Here is a 21,434-nt window from a genome sequence, read left to right on the forward strand (position 1 = left end):
TCAAAGGCTTAGGTCCTGATGACCCATTGCCAACTGAAGCTCCAAAGCGCCAAACCACCACTGCGCCTCCAAAGCCTCAATGTGATGCAAGTTCTTGTTTCAGAGGAGTGAGGTGCATTAACGCCGAGACTGGGTTCCAGTGTGGCCCTTGTCCTGAAGGCTACACAGGCAACGGAGTCATTTGTACTGATGTAGATGAGGTATAGTAATATGTTATTAAGCACAACCATTCACAAAGTTCTACTGATTTAGAAAGTGTCTTTTCTGGCAATGATGGAAAGTTTTAAGGCAAAGCAATTTTTACAGCGTTGATAAATATTTTAACAAAGTATAGGATCTGCTAACCTGAATCCATTATCCACAAAAGCTCAGACTCTATTTTATCCAAATAATCCATATTTTTAAAAATGATTTCCTTTTTTCTCCATAGTAATAAAACAATACATTGTATAATTAAGATATAATTAATCCTTATTGGAAGCAAAACCAGCCTACTGAGATTATTTCATGTTTACATGATTTTATAGTTGATTTAGGGGGTCATTTATCAAGCTCAGAATATCTGAACCTCGAATAATTCCTAGTTTTCGGAGGGAAAAAAAACTACGAATTTTTTGAGATTTATTAAAGTCCGATGATCTAAAAACTCCTAATCTGAAACCCCTTCATCTAAAAGCTCTCAAGGTCCTGTATAAGTCAATGGGGAAGGTCCCAGTGTCTGCGCTAATGTCCGTACCGATATCCGATGAAAACTACGAAAAAATCGTAGTTTTTGCGCAAAATTCTGAACAATTCTGAGTTTTCGGGGAAAGCTCTGAAGTTTGCCTATTTTTCCGGGGCTCTTTTCTTCATTAATAAGGTCCATTCGGGCAATCGGAGTTGCTTGGATTTCTAATTTTGAAATACTGAGATAAATTCAGACCTTGATAAATAACCCCCATAGGGCTGGGACACACTGGGCGATTTGTGGAGATTTAGTCGACTGGCGACTAATCGCCGCAACTTTTCTCCCTGAATGCCTCCCCTCGCTCTGCGCCTGGATGAAATGAAAAGTCGCCGGCGCTACTTCGGGCGACTTCGCAAAACGAATAGCCGTGTGTGATTAGCACAGGCGATTTTTCCTTTTATCCAGGCCTAGAGTGTCCCAGCCCATAAAGTACGAAGATCCAAATTACAGAAAGATCCCTTATCAGGAAACTCCCAGGTCATTCTGGATAACAGGGCCTATACCTGTACTGCAATGTCAGGAAGGCTATTAACATCTACAAATGGGTCAACGGACCTTTGCCATTGATTTCTACATGAACTCGGCAAGTTTTAGGTGGCGACTTATCGAATTTGACTTACTTCCAGGGTCAAGGGTGATAAATCTCAAATTCGAGTTTGGATTATTCCCAATTCGAATTTGTGAGTTTCAACCAAAAATTCAACTCGAAAAGTCAAAGTCTTAAGGTGGCCATACACAGCTGATACAAGCTGCCAACAGACCGTGTCAGGATTCCCCGATCGATATCTGGCTGAAATTCAAGTAGATGTAGATCAGACAGGACTAAAAATCCCGTTGGTTTGCGGCCGCATCTGTTCGTTGATGCGGTCGCGCAATCCGACCGCCCGTTTACCCTTCGTTATGATCCGATCGTTGGGCCCTAGGGCATATCAGGGAGAGATCCGCTTGTTTGGGGACCAAACGAGTGGATCTCTCAGTGTATGGCCACCTTTAGATGTAATGTACCTCATGGCCTTTAAATACTTTGTCCAGCAATTAAATTAAGTGTGTGAGTGTTATAGTTGAGCTTGCAGATCCTTTACTTGCAATATTAATTACTATAGTGTTACTATATAAGAGATAGGAAATAGACAAATCAATTTTTTTCATTAATACATTTACTCAATTAATTGAACAGATGCAGAGAATTGGTGTGTTTTATATTTACCCATCTGTATCTGTAGAGGTCATATTCTATACATGTATTTTAGCACCCATGAATCTTAATGACCAGGTTCAGTTTATGAGAAAGCTTATTAAACTATCAGGCCTGGGCCTCCCCCTGTCTTTTATTCTGTATTTTCCTCACTGATGGTCACTGTTGTAACTTTATGTGTTTCTGTTTCTCTTTTTAGTGTCAGTTAAATCCATGTTTCCCTGGTGTTCGTTGCATAAACACTTCTCCAGGATTCAAATGTGAGAGCTGTCCTCCCGGGTACACTGGATCCACAATTCAAGGGATTGGCATTAACTTTGCCAAGCAAAATAAGCAGGTAATTTTCAGCCATTTTTAAAGAGTGCAGTCACCTATTGCATTTGTTTATTTGGCCTGTGTGTCTATGTCAGTAAGTGGATATTGTTTGAGTACCATAACATGATGCCAGTTTGGGACAATGAGGAAGAAAATGCTATTTTTAAGGCAAAAGCTGCATTTGCTTAGGACCTTAGCATCAAAGGGGGAAAAAGAGCTGAAGGCATATTTTATTGTGAAACAGATATTTTCCCAATTACATGTGTTCAACCTGTAACCCTCCAGCTGCCTATTGAATGGGACAGAATTCTATTAAATGCCAAAGAGAGATACAGGTTGGGTAATATTGATTTTCTGAATTTCTACCCTTATCAAATGAAACCTCATATGTGCTGCAGTGCTAGGAGCCCAAGGGTCAGAACCCATAAAGGAAGATATTTCAGTGCACACTTGTACCTATTAGAAATGATATTTTCTTTAAGTGCACATGGTTAAACATGAGTTTATATTCTTGTGTATAATGAGGGACTGTAGCCATCTAGAAGTGAGAGCAGATGCTTTCAGCATGTTTAATAATTGCGGTGTTTTACCAGAAAATGCCTCAGACATGTTCCACTGATTTCAAGAAAATTTAGTAAGAATGCTTTCAGCCTGTTAACTGATTACAAAGTATTTAGAAAAAAAGGATGCAAATGGTTGAACACAATGACGAAAAACATGTACTATATATAATATATATGTCAATGTCTGTATTAATTCACCCTAAACGATCTAACTATCTAGACATCTCTACTTCCCCTGCCATCATACACACAATGACTTCATTTTTCTACCAATGAAGAGCTGATTGTTTATTCTGTAATTCTGTCACCTTTCCAGCTCCATATTCGTAGTTTGTAGTGCTCAACACTTGTTAAATATACCTGTTTAGGTCTCAGGTGCTAATACTGTAAGATCCTCACCTGCTTAACACACAGTAGTTGGTGAAGAAATCTTTATGAGATTTATTTAGCCCATATGCATACAAAACAGGGGCAATGTTTCGGGCCTATATAGGCTTGATAAAGGGTCCAGGAGGGCCTGAAACGTTGACCTTTCTAGCTCCAGTGATTGAACTTCTGCCAAGCTCTGTACAGGCTAAGTGAAGAATTTTTGTTATTCTAATCAAAGTGCAACTCACTGAGACAGTTTTGCAAATGCCCTGGGCATGTACACACAGTAGCACGTTTGCACAGTGACTTGCACAGTGACTTGCACTTGGGAATAGAATAAAAAACATTTGAAAGGCAAATGAATAACAAATACTAATCAGGAATAGATGCCTCTTCCATACCATCATCCTAGTATTGATACTGCCACCCATTTCCTCACTAGACTGGACTGAGAAGGCTGAGCTAACAAGACTGTGTGTGTTTTATGTATTTCATCCACTTGGATTTTAATCTAATCCCAGTCAAACAAATGTTGTTGTGGACCATCTTGCAAGAAGCAGAAAAAATTACCTTTTCCTGTTGGAGTGAGCCGTTTTCTGTGGGATTTAGTAGCATTTAATTAGATGTGCATATCTGTTAAATAATTCAGTTGTATTTGATGACTGCATTCTGAATATTGTATTATTTACTTTTAGGTTTGCACAGATATCAATGAATGTGAAAATGGGAGAAATGGAGGCTGTACTTCCAATTCTCTTTGCATCAATACAATGGTAAGAGGAGAACAGAAGTCAAAAACGGAATAAATGTTTGTGTGATCCTTAGAGCTTGGTTTTTGATCCTATATTTTGCTTGCACCCGTTTTTCCCTCCTGTGTCTTAGTATACAATATTTCTCATGCACCAACCTGAGTTCATTTCAAAATTCCCTGTGTTCTGATTAGTGATGTACAAAATATTCAGTTCAAAGAAGAAATACATCTGGAACTCTACAGCCCTCAGGTTTATTATGCTTAAAGTGATACTGACACTAAAAACTATTCTTCAAAAAAGTAATGTAGATTGAAAGTTGCCTATAGGTCATGCTGACCATTTGTGCTGATAGTTCTGCTGTTGTAAGTTTTGTAAGTTTCTAATGCGAATGGATTACTGCTGCAAATTTATGGTGGCCCCCTCATAGAGGAACACGGGGGTTCTGATTTTATGGTAAAATAAGAAATAGCATGCAAAGACATATGATAGATGTAAAAAAAAAAAGGTTAAAGGGCATGTAAAGTCTAAAATAGGCTAGAAATGCTGTATTTTGTATACTAAATATAAACATGAACTTACTGCACCACAAGCCTAATTAAACAAATAATTTATGCTTTCAAAGTTGGCTACAGGGGGTCACCATCTTGTAACTTTGTTAAACATCTTTGCAAGACTAAGACTGTGCACATGCTCAGTGTGGTCTGGGCTGCTTAGGGATCACCATAAACAAAGCTGCTTGAGTTCTGCATGGCTGGGAAGTAAGGCGGGGGCTCCCCCTGCTGTTCATAAGTATGATTGTTTCCCTGCTCAGCAGTTAGGGACCATCTGACAATTCCTATTCACAGCAGTAAATGAAGGGAGATTTTCACTGCATACAGTCAGGTTTCTTATAAAAATGGTACACATTATTTAATTAAAGTATATTGGAGATTTTTATTGGAGGTTTCGTTTTCATTAAAGAAAGTAAAAATTGGATTTCATTGTTTTGCCTTTACATGCCCTTTAAGTCCTGGTGTCAGTATCTCTAAGTCAGGGGCAATTAGGGCTGTAGAACACTGCACTGTCTTTTAATATTTCTCTGTTAAATGGAACACATGGACTACAATCAGAATGATGAAACATTTCAGGGCAAAGGGACATATCTAAGGCTGAAGGGCCCATTTACGAAGTTCAGGGGTGATAAATCAAGTCCTTTAGAGCCCCGTACATTCTCCAAGAACTGTATATTTTCTCTGTGATTTTAGCACAAGAACACTAGGTGCTGTCAGGTGCAAGAGAGCATATATATATTTAATACCTTGTATAAGACTATGGGCACACAGGTTGAAGACCCCAGCTGCTCTCAGCCTGGGTATTTTTACAGGCTGAGAGAAGTGGATCTGCAGAGTGCCCCTGCTCCATTGATTTGAATCCGATCAGCCTGTGTTCACTCACATGTAGCGGAGGTCAGACCAAATACAAAAAAGTAGGCATCTCTAGGCTTACATCTGCTTCACTCTGCTGTGTGTGTGTGTGACCGCATACAGGCTGATCAGATTTAAATCAATGGAGCAGGGGCACTCTGCAGATCCACTTCTCTCAGCCTGTAAAAATACCCAGGCTGAGAGCAGCTGGGGTCTTCAACCTGTGTGCCCATAGTCTAAGCAGTAGTAAGTATAGGGCTCTTTAGAACCTTGCAACCCAGTGTTCCTGCCAGACATCTTCTAAATATGGCAGCCACCTTCCCCTTTTTCTGTATGCTGCACAGATAAAATGTGCACTACCTACAGAGAGAGATGCACAACTTTTTGTTCTGCATTCATAGAGCACAAAGAGTGTTACATCAGGGTGCAGAATGAAAATGAATTATTATAATTATTGGTAAATTATTATTTTTATAATTAAGGGACAAGGTGAAAAGTGCTCAAAAACATGGAATGCATTTGTCTTCTGTCATCTTGTCTTACTATTGATACTGACGCCTTCTTATCAGTTCTAAGAACAAGGACCACTTCAATATCGGGTTTAATTTCTCTTAGATTATATTTATTCCAAACCTGGAGTCTAAGTAACATATGGCAACCACTTCCCAGGGTGGAATGCCAACTGCTGTGAGAAAAGCTTTTAAATGGCTCCTGTAGGAAAAACATACACCTTGTATTCACCCTGTAAGAAAGGGCAATTATTTTTTTAAAAAAAATGTATGATTTATTAAGTAAGATAAGTTTGAGAGAAAAAAACTTCTAATGTATTGAGCTCACTTTTATTCGGTAGAAGATTTAAAGGATAAGTAAACCTTTAAAATATGTCAATGTAAAATTGATGAGGAGCAGCCTCTTTCTTTCTCCTGACAACTTCCTTGACTACTTGGTGGTCAGACTGGTCAGAAAATGACCAGCAGGTGGTGCTGTTGTAACAAAATTCATTCATATTAACAGTACATGTATCCCTTAATATCTTGGAATAAAAGCAAAATAAATAATGAATGTACATTGCAAAATATCTTAGAATAGTACCCTCATCAATTTTACATTAACATATTTGAAAGGTTTACTTATCCTTTAAGCAGCTGTGATGCTGACTGCAAGGATTTGTCTGACAAAACTCAATGTATTTTTGTTTGACTCCAGGGATCTTTCCGCTGTGGGGCCTGCAAACCTGGTTATGTTGGGGATCAAATAAAAGGCTGCAAACCTGAAAAAAGCTGCCGCCATGGACAGAATCCATGTCATGCCAGCGCTCAATGTTCAGAGGAAAAGGACCGTGACATAACCTGCACTGTGAGTATTTACACTGTGGCTAATTCTGCCGGTATCTCTTGCTAAGTGCTGAGGTTAGAATAGACGGGGGGGGGGGGGGTTGTTTACCTTGGGTGCTCACATGTAGTGGCCCGGATCTGCTTTGACTCCTATACAAAAATAAAATTATAAAACATTCCATTACGAGAGAGAAGCAAATTCTAAACTTTCTAATATACATTTATATGAAACGTCCAGTGGTTTGAAAGTTACTTGTAAATTTGTAATTTCTGTTGGGAGCACTGCTGCACTGCTGGTTCTGTCTCTTGACACAACGTAGCAGAATTTAGCCTTGAATGCTTATTCACAAGTCTGCTAATCTGCTAGCTGGCTCCTGCTAAATTGTTTCAAAAGTCAGCACCACCTGGGCAGAGAATAGAAAGGGGCAGGCGCATACTGTTTCCAGTGACAGTTGTGTTTACAATGAGCTACATTGATTCGAATTACATTTTTTTTAACATTTAAAATAGCTATTTAACCTAGTTGTGCCAAGTCACAAGGACAGTTGGTTTCTTCTCTGTTATCAAAGTCAGTTATAATGGCCTCAAAGAACTAGACACAGCAAATTGTTTTCAGGCCCCCAAAACATTTAGAGGTTGACTTTTTTTTTACCAATATTTATTAAAATTGTATATGAATTAGGGCTTCATGGAACCCCTTTAGCTCCAAGGCCCCCCTGCAGCCGCAGGGTCTGCTTCCTCTATAGTTATGCCCCTGACACACATGAAATCTATTCTAATCACTTCATCTGTGATGATTCCCTGCTCCTGATTGGCCCAATTGGCCCAAACTCATTCAGCAGGACACACATTCTCATTACAGTGAAAAGGGGAAGGGGGTGAAATTGTGTAAGGTAGTCCATAATTACAGCAAATGGAAATATCAGGTGAAACTCTGAACATTACTGCCATCTAGTGGGGAGTAATGCAATAGAAACCCCAGTACGAATGCTATTCATACAGGCTGCCAGAAGAAGAATCACAAGTATACAGACAATGCTTCTTTTCACATGTCAGATAAAGTGCTAATTAGGAGCTGGTCCTATACAGAGTGACACATTTTTATAGTGGATAAAGTGCACCCTGTTGTAAAATATAATTAAAAAAAAGGATATTATAAATCACAGAGAAGTTCCATGGCCATATAAAAGCATGAGGCCAAAGGTCATGGAACTTCCTGGTCTGGGTCGGAACTAGGGGTAGGCAGAAGAGGCAGCTGCCTAGGGCGCATAATAAGGGGGCACTGGGCAGGTTCCTCTAAAATTGTCTTCTGCCTACCCCTAGTCCACACCCCTCAGTCTTACTCCCCTTCCTTCCCGACACCCTCCATTGCTCTCCCCTCCATCGCTCTCCCCTCCGTCACTCACCCCTCTCCATCGCACGTGCGCGGGGGCAGGTCTTGTCGGCCGGGTTGCCTAGGGTGCCTAGCCAGCCTGGCCCGGCCCTGTCCCTGGTACTTAATTTATTAAATACACAGGTTTAAGGGAGTTGTGTGACATCACTAAGCACCATTTATAACGATTTAATTTACAGGATATTCATGTTTCTTATGTATTATATCTCTTTTAGTTGCAGAATGCTCTCACGGCAAACAGCTTCATGTGACAACGTGACATCGATTTATTCCTCCATATTGGTGTCAACGCTTTTCGATCCACTGAGGTGACGCTCTTCTGTGGATCGAAATGCGTTGAAACAAATATGGAGGAATAAATCTCACGTTGTCACATTAAGCTGTTTGGTGTGAGAGCTATCTGCAATGGGGATGTGGAATAAATGGTGAGCGCTCGGGCCATGTTTTGTGATTGGTGAGTGCTGCTGGAACTGTGCATATATATATATATATATATATATATATATATATATATATATATATATATTATTATATTATTATATTATTATATTTCCTTACACACACTGTTTGTCCTTGAGAAAGGTTCCTGTGCGGAAGCGAAACGTCGGTTAAATAAACCTATTTTTTTTTATTTACTAAAACTTTTTTCTTGTTATGTAAATCCTATGAGGGCCAGTACTTTGGACAATGAGTGTGTATGTATATATATATATATATATATATATATATATATATATATATATATATATAATGTATATATATATATTAATGACTGTGGATTCACTATCAGCAGACCTATTAGCACTGGTCTAACAGATGAGCCTTATGAAGAAAATGAGAACAGCTCTGGCTTAGAGGCAGGCTTATCCCCTGTCCATTCTTTTCTTTCTGTTTAATCTGCCTCATCTGTTTGTTATTGTAGTGTTCAGTCGGTTGGGCCGGCAATGGCTACCTCTGTGGCAAAGATACGGATATTGATGGATACCCGGATGAAGCACTGCCATGCCCAGATAAGAACTGCAAAACGGTTGGTACCCTCTAATCTAGCTGGAGCTCGGGGAACATCAATTTTTCTTTCTATCCCATTCTCTTTAACTACATTAGGAACTGTGGGCACAATTGGTTAGAGCTTTATTTACATAATCAGTTACATATCCATCAATATAGATGTCGTTGTAAATCCGTAACTGGATGGCAGCAGAACAAAGGAAGGGCACACTTTGTTTTTTTTAGCATTACTTTGTATTGCAAAATCACAGCAAATCTGATGACTTGCATAGGAATCAGACGCCACGTGACACTTTACACATGTGAATCATTGTGTGACTGCTCAGATAAGACCAGACTTGTGGTGTGAAACCTAAACAGAAATATTCACAGAAATAAAAAAAACTAATGTAGAAGTGGCCCAAGGGGTAAACCAACTGTCCTCACTAAACCGTTAATAATCCATATCATCCCTTTGTTTCTCCATCTTATCAGTTCAAGACACCCAAACATTTGCATTCGCAATTCTAAATTTAGTGCCCATTCTACATGCGTTTTTTAAGCAGTTCTTAAGCATTTTAAGTCTGTCATCACCTGACTATTTACAAGGGTGAAATAGGGGATATTAGTCGTGTGCTCCTCTTCCTCTGGTTAGTGGAAATTCCCAGAATCTAACTCAGTAAGTTACTAAAAGAAAAGCCCCATTTCAGAACCTACCCAGTCAGGCCAGTTAAGCTACTTTTATGATCAAAATCTTAGAGGTTATTTATAAAAATCCAAATGTATCTCATTATTTTCCAAAATATACTCCAAACGAATCCGCACAAGCTATTTCCCCTTATTTATCACTACATTTTCCCGAAAAATTCCAGTGCGTGAAAGAACTCGAAAAAATCTTGAAAATCGTACTAAAATTCGAATCGTAAATTTTGTTTCCAGATTTTCTGCCCAAAAACCACAACATTTTCAGACGTTTGCATGAAACCAGTGCAGATCAGGATATCTTCAGGAATTCTCCCATTGACTTATATACAACCTCGGCAGGTCTGAGATGCCGGATTTTCAAATTCTGACTTTTTCCATCATCAGTATTATAAATTCCGAAAAATTTAAGTTTTTGAGTTTTTGGCATTTGGACTAATAAATAACCCCCTTAGTGATCTTAAGGTGGCCATACACGTAGAGATCCGCTCGTTTGGTGATTTCCCATATGCCCATATCGAGGTGGGCGATATCTGGCTGATCCAATTATGGGCCCTAAGGCCCAATGATCGGATCATAATGTAGGCAATACGGGCGGTCGGATCGCAGGACCACATCAACGAACAGATGCAACCAGGGGCGCTCCACCAATGAGGCGAGTTGAGACACTCGCCTCAGGCGGCAGCGCCCCCCTGGTTACCAGGGGCGGCAAAAATGCCGCTCCTGGTAACTAAGAGCCGAATTTCCGGTTTTCAACCCGGAAATTCGGCTCTTCTAGTGCAGAGAGCGCAAATGCGCTCTCTGCACTAGCGTCGTGCAGCGCCCCGACCCCCTCCTGCGCAGAAAATGTGAGCGCCGTGAGGAGGGGTCGGGGCGGCAACGGAAGGCCGCCTCAGGCGGCATATAGGCGCGGATCGGCACTGGATGCAACTGTGATCAAACGTGAATTTTTAACCCTGCCCAGTGGCGGAACTACTAGGGAAGCAGGGGGTGTGAGCGGGCCAGGGCCCGCACCCCCTTAGGGCCCCCCGGCAGCGCCGCACGCCACTGAAATGCCCCTGGCAGCGCAGCGCGCCACTAAAGTTCGGCCGTATGGAGGGGGTGGGGCCCGGCTGCGCGTCACACACCAGGGCCCGCCCCCCTCTAGGAACGCTACTGACCCTGCCTGATCGACATCTGGACGACTTTTAGGCAGATATCGATCTGGGAAGCCCGTCAGAGGGCACCACGCACAGGCTGAGAAGCTGCCAACTCGGTCTGTTGGCAGCTTTTACTGGCCCGTGTATGGCCACCTTTAGCCTCAATAATACAGCACCCTATATGTGTAATTTTGTGTTACTTCGCCCTTTTTCAGGACAACTGTAAATATGTTCCTAACTCGGGTCAAGAAGACACTGATAAAGATAAAATTGGAGATGCTTGTGATGAAGATGCGGATGGAGACGGTATCCTAAATGAACAGGCAAGTACAAAAATGGTATTAAAGCAAAAAAAACAGACTGTTACGTGAGGAAGAGTTTGAATCAGTGCCTAACACGAGAATATCACAACACTGACAAATGCTTGAACCATCATCTAAAAGCCACCAAGGCTGCGAACAGAAAATGTTGCACCCCAGTAGAATGAAATCATAATTCCAAGAATTTCTTAATTAGGCCCTAGGAATAATTGGGCCCTCTGCACTCTGTGCCCTGGTGATGGCAATAAGTATAAACCTAAAAACACAGATGATTCCTATTCCAGTGACACCCTTGTGTTTGTGTAGGATAACTGTGTACTGGCTGTCAACATCGATCAGAAAAACAGTGACCAAGATATATTTGGGGATGCCTGTGACAACTGCCGGTTAACCCTCAACAATGACCAAAGGGACACAGACAATGATGGGAAAGGGGATGCTTGTGACGATGACATGGATGGAGATGGTAAGGCCCTATATGTATAAGTACACACTGATGTACACAACATTAGCACCAAGTAGTAGAACGCTTCACTGAACTGCCACTTTGTTTCTTACAGGCATCAAGAACATCTTGGATAACTGCCAGAGAGTTCCCAATGTGGACCAGAAAGACAAAGATGGAGATGGTGTTGGCGATGCTTGTGACAGCTGCCCTGACATCATAAATCCAAACCAGGTTAGTAGCAATGAGACAAAGAGAAGGATTGTGGTTGGAAGCCAACAATGGGCCTTCCAGATGTTGTTGTACCACAAATTCTCATTGTCTCTCATGTGTCATGGCTTCTGTAACCTCTCCGCTTCTTTCTCATTGGTATGAGTTTGTAATTGCCTAATTCCCCACTGCTGAACACTACGCATTGGTGATTATTTGTATTGCAGACAATCAGACGTATACAATACTGGGGGGGGGAAACACGTGGGTTGTTCAAATGAGCAGAAATCAGGTTGTTTTTTTCTTGCCTCTCTCTGTAGTCAGACATTGACAATGACCTCGTTGGAGATTCCTGTGATACTAACCAGGACAGGTAAGTCATCTCACCATTGGGTTTTCTTTTTGTCATCCTTCGTTATAAGAACATAAGAATATAGGGGACTATGTACTACAGTGTTAAAAAACAGTGAGTATAGAAAATGAAGCAAAATGTTAGGTGGTTGTTTGCTTAAAGGATAAGTAAACCTTTCAAATAAGTTAAGGTAAAAACTGATGAGGGTACTATTCTAAGATATTTTGCAGTGTACGTTCATTATTTATTTTGCTTTTATTCCAAGATATTAAGGAATACATGTACTGTTAATATGAATGAATTTGTTACAATAGCGCCACCTGCTGGTCATTTCCTACCAGTCTGACCACCAAGTAGTCAAGGAAGTTGTCAGGAGAAAGAAAGAGGCTGCTCTGATGTTCTTCTGCTTAAGAAAGATTTGAGAAAGTGGGCACCCCCGTGAATACAACACTGCCTGCCAGGCCTGGACTGGCAATCTGTGGGTTCTGGCAAATGCCAGAGGGGCTGCTGTAAGGTCCCATAGACAGTCAGTATTCAGTGGGCTGGTGGAGGACTATTTGGGCCTCTGTGTATTTGGAATGCCAGGGCCTATTCTGACTCCCTGTCCGGACCTGCTGCTTAGACGTTAAGGAGCAGCAGTGGATTCTGTTCACCTGGAGCCATATTTTTTCACCAGTAGAGATTTGCACAACACAGCCATTCCCTCGGGCAGAGCTGATCTGTACATAGGCACTAAGGGCATGCTCTTGCATTTTTATGGCATTCATAGTAAATGCACCCAGCCCCCTGTCTTATATAAATAGTAGGGATGCACCGAATCCAGGTTCGGAGTTTGGCCAGGATTCGGCCTTTTTCAGCAGGGTTCGGATGAATTTAGGATTTGGCCGAATCCCCAAATCCTTTGTGAAAGATTTCAAATCCGAATCCAAATTTGCATATGCAAATTAGGGGCGGGAAGGAAAATAAGTTGACTTTTTTCAGAAATCAAGGAAGTAAAAAAAATGCAAATTAGGAATCAGTTCGGTATTCGGCCTAAGGTTTTGGTGATTCGGCTGAATCCAAAATAGTGAATTTGGTGCATCCCTAATAAATAGCCATATATAGCATGGCATGACCACAATGTGTACATAAATGCAGGCTGGTGCTGTGTTTTCTTTTTCACACATAGTGATACTTGTAATAATCAGTGTTTTATATTATTGCACCCGTAAGTGATGGTGATGGTCACCAGGACAGCACAGACAACTGCCCCACAGTGATTAACAGCTCCCAGCTCGACACAGACAAGGACGGCATCGGCGATGAATGCGACGACGATGATGATAATGATGGAATTCCGGATACTGTTCCTCCCGGACCTGATAATTGTAGACTGGTGCCCAACCCAGGGCAGGAGGATGACAACAGTAATGACATTTTTTTTGCTCTTTATCATTGGGGGAGGGCCATAAAACATCCCAGTTCATTGCCCCTACATATACATATATCCTTGCACAGTAGCATGGGCTGTGTTAAATTATCAGCCTTTTATTAATTGGGTTGGAGGGATTGCATATCCTTTAAAAGAAATTCACCAGATATCAAATTCAGCTGAACTCTAATGTGTCTATTAATATTTGAGCTCAGCCACTGAAACTAAAGCGTATTTTAGCATAAACCAATGAAATGACAATGAGGGTGCCAAACTCGAGGCCAAACAACTCACACATACTCTTTTGTGGCCAGATGATGGAGTTGGAGATGTCTGTGAGGCCGATTTCGACCAGGACACTGTCATTGACCGAATTGACGTTTGCCCTGAAAACGCAGAGATCACTCTGACAGATTTCAGAGCTTATCAAACCGTGGTTCTAGATCCTGAAGGGGATGCCCAAATTGATCCAAACTGGATTGTTCTGAACCAGGTAATTTTAGTTTTTTCTTTCAGGAAAAGTTAATTCCTTATTTCATGCTATAGCTTTTGCCTTATCAAAGCTCTGCACCATTGTTATGTTTATGGACATGTTTTGCTGCATCTACGGACAGTTCCGGATTTGTGGAAAGGTCATCAAGGCCTAGGGCGGCAGGATCTTAGGGGGCGGCATGATTTTAGGGGGCGACATTCTGCCCAACCACACCCACATTGCTTCAGAAACACTGGGGATGTGCAGGAGATATGGTAGTTTTTTTGATTTCCCCATGCACCAATCCTCATTGCTCTAGTTCCAAAAATTTGCCCATATAAAGGGAACGGGGGCGACGAAAGGCATTGAGCCTAGGGGTGTAAATCCGTCCCTGCCTACGGCATCTTTGTGGGGAAACCCACAGATAAGTTTTAATTGTGACTTAGGGGTTCTCCTCTCTTCCTTGGTACTTTACCCGGGAGCAAAATATTATGAAGGTAAAGTGGGGGGAAAGGTGTTCTCTGACCTCTACTTTCCTATATTATTTTACAACAGAGCCTTTTGTTTCCATTTCAGGGAATGGAGATTGTGCAGACTATGAATAGTGACCCTGGACTGGCAGTTGGTATGTATGTGGAATTCTCTGCTTTGGGTTCCTATGGAAAGACAGGGCTGCGGAGCCTGGGATTGGTGGAAGAAATTGGCCATTTACCTGTCATGCATTGGTTTATTTCAGGTTACACAGCATTTAATGGAGTTGATTTCGAGGGCACATTCCATGTGAACACACTGACTGATGATGATTACGCTGGTTTCATCTTTGGCTACCAGGACAGTTCAAGCTTTTATGTGGTTATGTGGAAGCAGACTGAACAGACTTACTGGCAGGCCACCCCCTTTAGAGCTGTAGCAGAGCCTGGCATCCAGCTGAAGGTATAATAGTAATAGCACATTCTAACATTTATCGTCAGTAACTGAACAATGTGACCACTAATGCCTCATTTCCTTTGTGATGTACTTGCCTTTGGCCACCTTTCTTGTTCTCTACTTGCACTGCCATGTTTTCAGGCAGGATTAGCTACACTAGCCCTTTCAGGTAATTGTCATAGATGGCAGTAGAGAGCAATTTCAGGCTTTCAGAGCCATGTTTAGGTTAGGCAAACTTAGGCAAACTTAGGCAAACTTCAAAATTACCCCATTACCCTTAGAGCTTCTGAAGCAAATGGGCAATCTGCGATGTATATTTACAGCACTTTTATTATTTAGGTCCTTAAAGGGGAACTACAGTCTAAATAATGGTAGAAATTGTGTATTTTGTATACTAAACATAAACATGAACTTACTGCACCACAAGCCTAATCAAACAAATAATTTATGCTTTCAAAGTTGGCTACAGGGGGTCACCATCTTGTAACTTTGTTAAACATCTTTGCAAGACTAAGACTGTGCACATGCTCAGTGTGGTCTGGGCTGCTTAGGGATCATCATAAATTATCAAAACAGCACAAGTCACATAATATCTGGCAGAAGCTGATACAGCAAGAATATTTAGACTGCACTTGGTCTGCAGATACGAATCTCTACAGGTTGCTGGCTGCTTTACAGGGAAACAAACAAAGCTGCTTGAGTTTTGGGAAGTAAGGTGGGAGGCGACCCTGCTGTTTGAAAGTATGATAGTTTCCCTGCAGAGCAGTCAGGGACCATTTCTCATCCGCAGCCATCAGGGCAAGTAAAACGAAGGGGGAATTTAATTTTACTGCATTCAGTCAGGTTTCTTATAAAAACGGTACACATTTTTTAATTAAAGTATATTGGAGATAGATTTCTTTTTCATTAAAGAAATTAAAAATGGGATTTTGTTTTTTTTGCCTTTACATCCTTTTTAAAGAATTTTGCATACTGTATTTTGCATTTATATTGTAGCTATGAGATTGCATCCTATCCTGTGTATGGCTCCAGACATACCAGTAATCATCTGGATACAGTGCAGTATTTCATTAGACAACAGCAAACAGGGTTTGTGGCATTTGCTTGTTCCCTGTTCATTCCCCTATAAACCACACAGAAGCCAAAAACAAGGAGGCAGTTATTTGTTTAACATAGTAAACATTGCCTTGTATATAACAATAGCAGGCTGTCTGTGTACACACCATTGCCAGTTACTAAGCTGGGTAGGTGGTTATTATAGCTCAAGTAGCCAATCAAGGCCTCTGTAAGGCAGCCAGAAAAGTCCTCAGTATTGGCATAGTCATTAATTCTTGCTAATACCGTAGAAGGGGTGGGGGCAATGAGAAATAGCACATACTAAATCTGAACTCATAAACACAATGAGGATGTTTTACTTCCAGGGACCTCAAAAAGAAAAGGACGGCACTCCGGTGCATGGAATATACTTTTATTCCAGTTTGAAACAAGGATCCAACGCCCTACGCGTTTCGGGAATCACTCCCTTAATCATAGGCATACATCCTGATCCAAACATACAGGTTATATACAAAATGTGAATAGCGACCCCTACTGGGCGCAATATAGTAATTCAGTTAAAACAATCATATTTTATTAATATAGTAAAACCAATCAACCAAAGGTAAAAACCTCGTTTTCATATAAAACCTTTCTGTAATCAGAACAAACAAAACAAAAATCCTTGTATAGATGTGTGAGTCTTACTTAAAATGCTGGAGAATAAGTAGCTGATAATTAATTCATTGATAGTTAGTAACTGGCTACCTGGGATAAACCTTAGTTCAAATATAAATAAATAAATATATAGGTCTTCAATTATTTGAACATACAAATATAAATCTAAATATATATGTTTGAAAGAGTAGAAAAATATAGAAAATTGTAGAAAAAAATAAAAAATGTAAATTGAGAATTCTCAAAAATTCTATATGAATCAGATAAGGTAAAATGAGGGACAATGAGGTAGAAATTGGGGGAAGATGGAAGAGAAAGCAGGGCTTCTGTTGAACATAACTCAGTTGAAGGCCCTGACTGGCTAATATAGATATAACAAGTCATGCCTGGTATTCAGGCCACTGGGTATCCTAGTCTCCAATTTTAGGATCCAGAACGCCTCTCTCAAATTTAACGAACGCTCTGCATCCCCACCCCTAAGGGGTAACTTCACTTGTTCGATAAATTTGAGAGAGGCGTTCTGGATCCTATAATTGGAGACTAGGATACCCAGTGGCCTGAATACCAGGCATGACTTGTTATATCTATATTAGCCAGTCAGGGCCTTCAACTGAGTTATGTTCAACAGAAGCCCTGCTTTCTCTTCCATCTTCCCCCAATTTCTACCTCATTGTCCCTCATTTTACCTTATCTGATTCATATAGAATTTTTGAGAATTCTCAATTTACATTTTTTATTTTTTTCTACAATTTTCTATATTTTTCTACTCTTTCAAACATATATATTTAGATTTATATTTGTATGTTCAAATAATTGAAGACCTATATATTTATTTATTTATATTTGAACTAAGGTTTATCCCAGGTAGCCAGTTACTAACTATCAATGAATTAATTATCAGCTACTTATTCTCCAGCATTTTAAGTAAGACTCACACATCTATACAAGGATTTTTGTTTTGTTTGTTCTGATTACAGAAAGGTTTTATATGAAAACGAGGTTTTTACCTTTGGTTGATTGGTTTTACTATATTAATAAAATATGATTGTTTTAACTGAATTACTATATTGCGCCCAGTAGGGGTCGCTATTCACATTTTGTATATAACCTGTCTGTTTGGATCAGGATGTATGCCTATGATTAAGGGAGTGATTCCCGAAACGCGTAGGGTGTTGGATCCTTGTTTCAAACTGGAATAAAAGTATATTCCATGCACCGGAGTGCCGTCCTTTTCTTTTTGAGGTCCATGTGAGTTTTAGCAGCGGGAACGCTGCGGACAGAGCACCCGATTGGAGCAGCAAATGGGAGTGTAAACTGGAGCGGCCCCCTTTGATCAAGTCATGTTTTACTTCCAGGGTTTGGAAGTATTGCAATGCAAATAGTGCAAATATGTGTCTCACTGAGACAGTATATAGTATAACCATGACATTGTGCCTGCTCCTCTAGGCCGTCAAATCCAAGTCAGGACCTGGGGAACATCTAAGGAACGCATTGTGGCACACAGGAGACACCAATGATCAAGTGAGGCTGCTTTGGAAAGACCCAAGGAACGTTGGCTGGAAAGACAAAGTGTCCTACCGCTGGTTCTTACAGCACAGGCCCCAAGTAGGATACATCAGGTAAAGTCTGGCGACAGATAATGAACTCATTTATGTCGGAAAAGGATTTAATATTTCAATTATAACCTCCTGTACAAAAGGTCCTGTCCCCAACTACAGTAATACTAATGTTTAAAAATGTAGGACCCCCCCATACCTGCTCTATAAATACACAGTTGCCCATTGGGGTTGGTGGTTATTACCATGTTAGGCTGCTTTGGCTCTCTGGCTGTCATACCCGAGTACAAACATCACACTGGCAGCAAGTCTGGCCCTGACTCCCACTGCACATGCTCTTGGTTGGCACTTGCCACTAGGGATACAAATGTGTAGCACCCAGACATGGCAGCCATCATGCACTGTCCTCAGGGCTGGATTTACATAGCAGGCACCCCTAGGCACACTGCCATTCATCACCCCTGTTCCCTCCCTTTCATTCATGCACATTTTCATCATCAGGTCGAGAGCAGAGGATTGGCACATGGGAAATTTAAAAAACTATTGTATCTCATGATCAGCGCTTCCGAACCAATGTGGGTGTGGTTGGGCTTCATGCCACCCCATAAAATCCTGTCACCCTAGGCCGGGGCCTTGGTGGCCTTTCAATCCGGGCCTGATTGTCCATACTGTATGTACTGTATGATAAGTAATAACCACTACAAGTGTGTAATTGATTGTTTGTGCCATCCAATTTCAGAGCTAGATTTTATGAAGGCACTGAACTTGTGGCTGACTCTGGCGTTACTGTGGACACCACCATGCGTGGAGGAAGACTGGGAGTATTCTGCTTTTCACAAGAAAACATCATTTGGTCCAATCTGAAATACCGGTGTAATGGTAAGGAATGTTCCCTCCGCTATTTAAAGTTCCCATTCTAGTACAGCACAAAATCGCGTTCCTATAGGGTGAAACAAATCATTTTACTCAAAGCTGGTCGAAAGCCACGCAAGCACTTAGATTTAGGGGTAAATGCGAAATCTTTAGAGTTGTGAACAAACAGGCTCCAAACTGCAGATGCTGTGCTGCAAGTTTTATTTTAACACAACATGTTTCGAGCTGTGTGGCTCTTTTTCAAGTCACTTGAAAAAGAGCCACACAGCTCGAAACATGTTGTGTTAAAATAAAACTTGCAGCACAGCATCTGCAGTTTGGAGCCTGTTTGTTCACAACTCTAAAGATTTCGCATTTGCACCAGCCTCTACCTGGGACAGAGGCCGTGACACGGGCATTCACCTTGACCGAAAGGTACAAAAATCTCTTTTCTAGATTTAGGGGTAGACAGGGGGCGCTGTTGTCATAAGGGGAGTTGAGAAACTTTATAGGAACTGTTTCAGGTGGTGGCAGCTCACAAGTTATCAGGGGCGGCAAAAAAGCAGCTCCTGACTCGCCCCAGCGCTCGGAAAGGTAAACGCCTGGTGGGAAAGGGGCAGCAAGGATCCCTGGAAAGCTGCTGGGGCAGATTTATTAGATTACAATTATTAGGAAAAACACGGTGCTCCAGAATAAATTGTGAATGTGGTCCTGGTCCACCAAATAGTGAATCTGGTCCAGTCCCCCAGATTTAGGGAGCGGTACTGCAAAGGTTAGGAAGGTTAGGAAGAGGAAACAGGGCCGACCAGCACTCAGGGGCCCATGACTAAGTGCCCTAAGCAAATATACATTTTTTAACTTTATATAAATAAAAATATTTTTTTAACAGATTTTCTCTGGTCCTGTGGATCCGTTTGAGTGCCGGTCAGCCCCTAAAGTCTCGTTTTTTAATGTGCCCTTTAAAGGGGAGCTATCACGAAAATAAAAATTTAATGTAAGCTTCAGCATACAGAAATAATATGTTTTATAAATACAATCAATTAAAAATTCTCTACCTTTTCTGAAATAATCAAGTTTATCTTCACTATCACTTTCTCAGTATCACTTTCTCTTCATTCTGTCTTCATGCAGGAGTTGGGTGTCAGATATTTATTGACAGTTAGATCCAATATATCTTATAGGGGGGCTCATTTTGCCTAGAAGATGTATTAGAGCTCAATCTATTAAACTCTATTAGATTCTATTAGACTCACTAGACATCATGTCTCTCTACATGCAGGATTTGTGCAAAAGGCAGTTATTTTGTTAGATTTTGTTTTTACTGGAATCAGTTATTTGAGTGAGCTCTAATTCATCTGCTAGGAAAGGGAACCCCCTGTAAGATATATTGGATCTAACTGTCAATGAATATCTGACACCCAACTCCTGCATGAAGACAGAATGAAGAGAAACAGATGCTGAGAGAGGGACAGTGAAGATAAATTTGATTATTTCAGAAACAGTACATATATTTTATTTTTAAATATTTACAATCAATATTTAATTGATTGTATTTAGAAAGCTTCTTATCTCAGTGATGAAGATTAAATTTTCATTGTCGCGATAGTTTGCCTTTAATAACATGAGTATAGGATCGTTCACCAAAACATGTTCCATTTGAACTAGGGATGCACCAAATCCAGGATTCGGTTCTGGATTCATCCGTTTTCAGCAGGATTCGGCCAAATCCTTGTGCCTGGCTGAACCCGAATTTGCATATGTAAATTAGGGGCGGTAGGGAAATCAGGTGACTTTTTCCTTTCCTGCCCCTAATTTGCATATGCATATGCAAATAGTGGATTTGGTGCATCCCTAATTTGTACATGGTTCTATTCAGGCTAAAGTGGCGATGAAGTATTTCCATAAACACAGCTTTGTCGCATGGATGTGGTTCAGTTCCAGTCCCGTTGGAGGACTCTGGGCACAAATATATACTGATTGCAATGTTATGTGCTCTCTGATTAGTTTGCCTTCTGTATTCCCAGATACAATCCCAGAGGATTTCCAGGCATTTCAAGCACAACAGTTTTCCAGTTAAACAGAACGCACAGAATTTTTATTTTTTTTCTGCAGTAATATGGGAAAATGTTATTTTCATGCAGTCTTGTTTTCTACCAACTGTACAATAATGTATGTAAAATAAAATGGATACGAGGGAACTGGCCTATCCGGTGTGTGTTCATATATTTATGTGTGCCTGGGTTATACACATGAGAAAACCTTTTATAGTTTAGGGCAGTGCTGTCCAATTTATATGG

At 40.8% G+C, this 21,434-nt stretch overlaps 1 protein-coding gene across 1 annotated transcript in view; it reads left to right on the forward strand.

Annotated features, from left to right (window-relative positions):
* thbs4.S (thrombospondin 4 S homeolog) overlaps positions 1-21,335 on the forward strand; it is a 42,157-nt gene extending 20,822 nt beyond the window's left edge. The window contains 16 exon segments of the mRNA NM_001093627.1: positions 7-200; positions 2,122-2,259; positions 3,865-3,942; positions 6,531-6,680; positions 8,974-9,078; positions 11,095-11,202; positions 11,506-11,665; positions 11,760-11,878; positions 12,175-12,227; positions 13,419-13,612; positions 13,932-14,110; positions 14,666-14,714; positions 14,826-15,022; positions 18,176-18,348; positions 19,025-19,164; positions 21,162-21,335. Of these exon segments, the coding sequence (NP_001087096.1) occupies positions 7-200; positions 2,122-2,259; positions 3,865-3,942; positions 6,531-6,680; positions 8,974-9,078; positions 11,095-11,202; positions 11,506-11,665; positions 11,760-11,878; positions 12,175-12,227; positions 13,419-13,612; positions 13,932-14,110; positions 14,666-14,714; positions 14,826-15,022; positions 18,176-18,348; positions 19,025-19,164; positions 21,162-21,214 (2,090 nt within the window). The 3' untranslated portion in view covers positions 21,215-21,335.
* Positions 21,336-21,434: the final 99 nt, after the last annotated feature.

This window comes from Xenopus laevis, chromosome 1S, assembly GCF_017654675.1.
Source record: "Xenopus laevis strain J_2021 chromosome 1S, Xenopus_laevis_v10.1, whole genome shotgun sequence".
Taxonomy (NCBI): Eukaryota; Metazoa; Chordata; class Amphibia; order Anura; family Pipidae; genus Xenopus; species Xenopus laevis.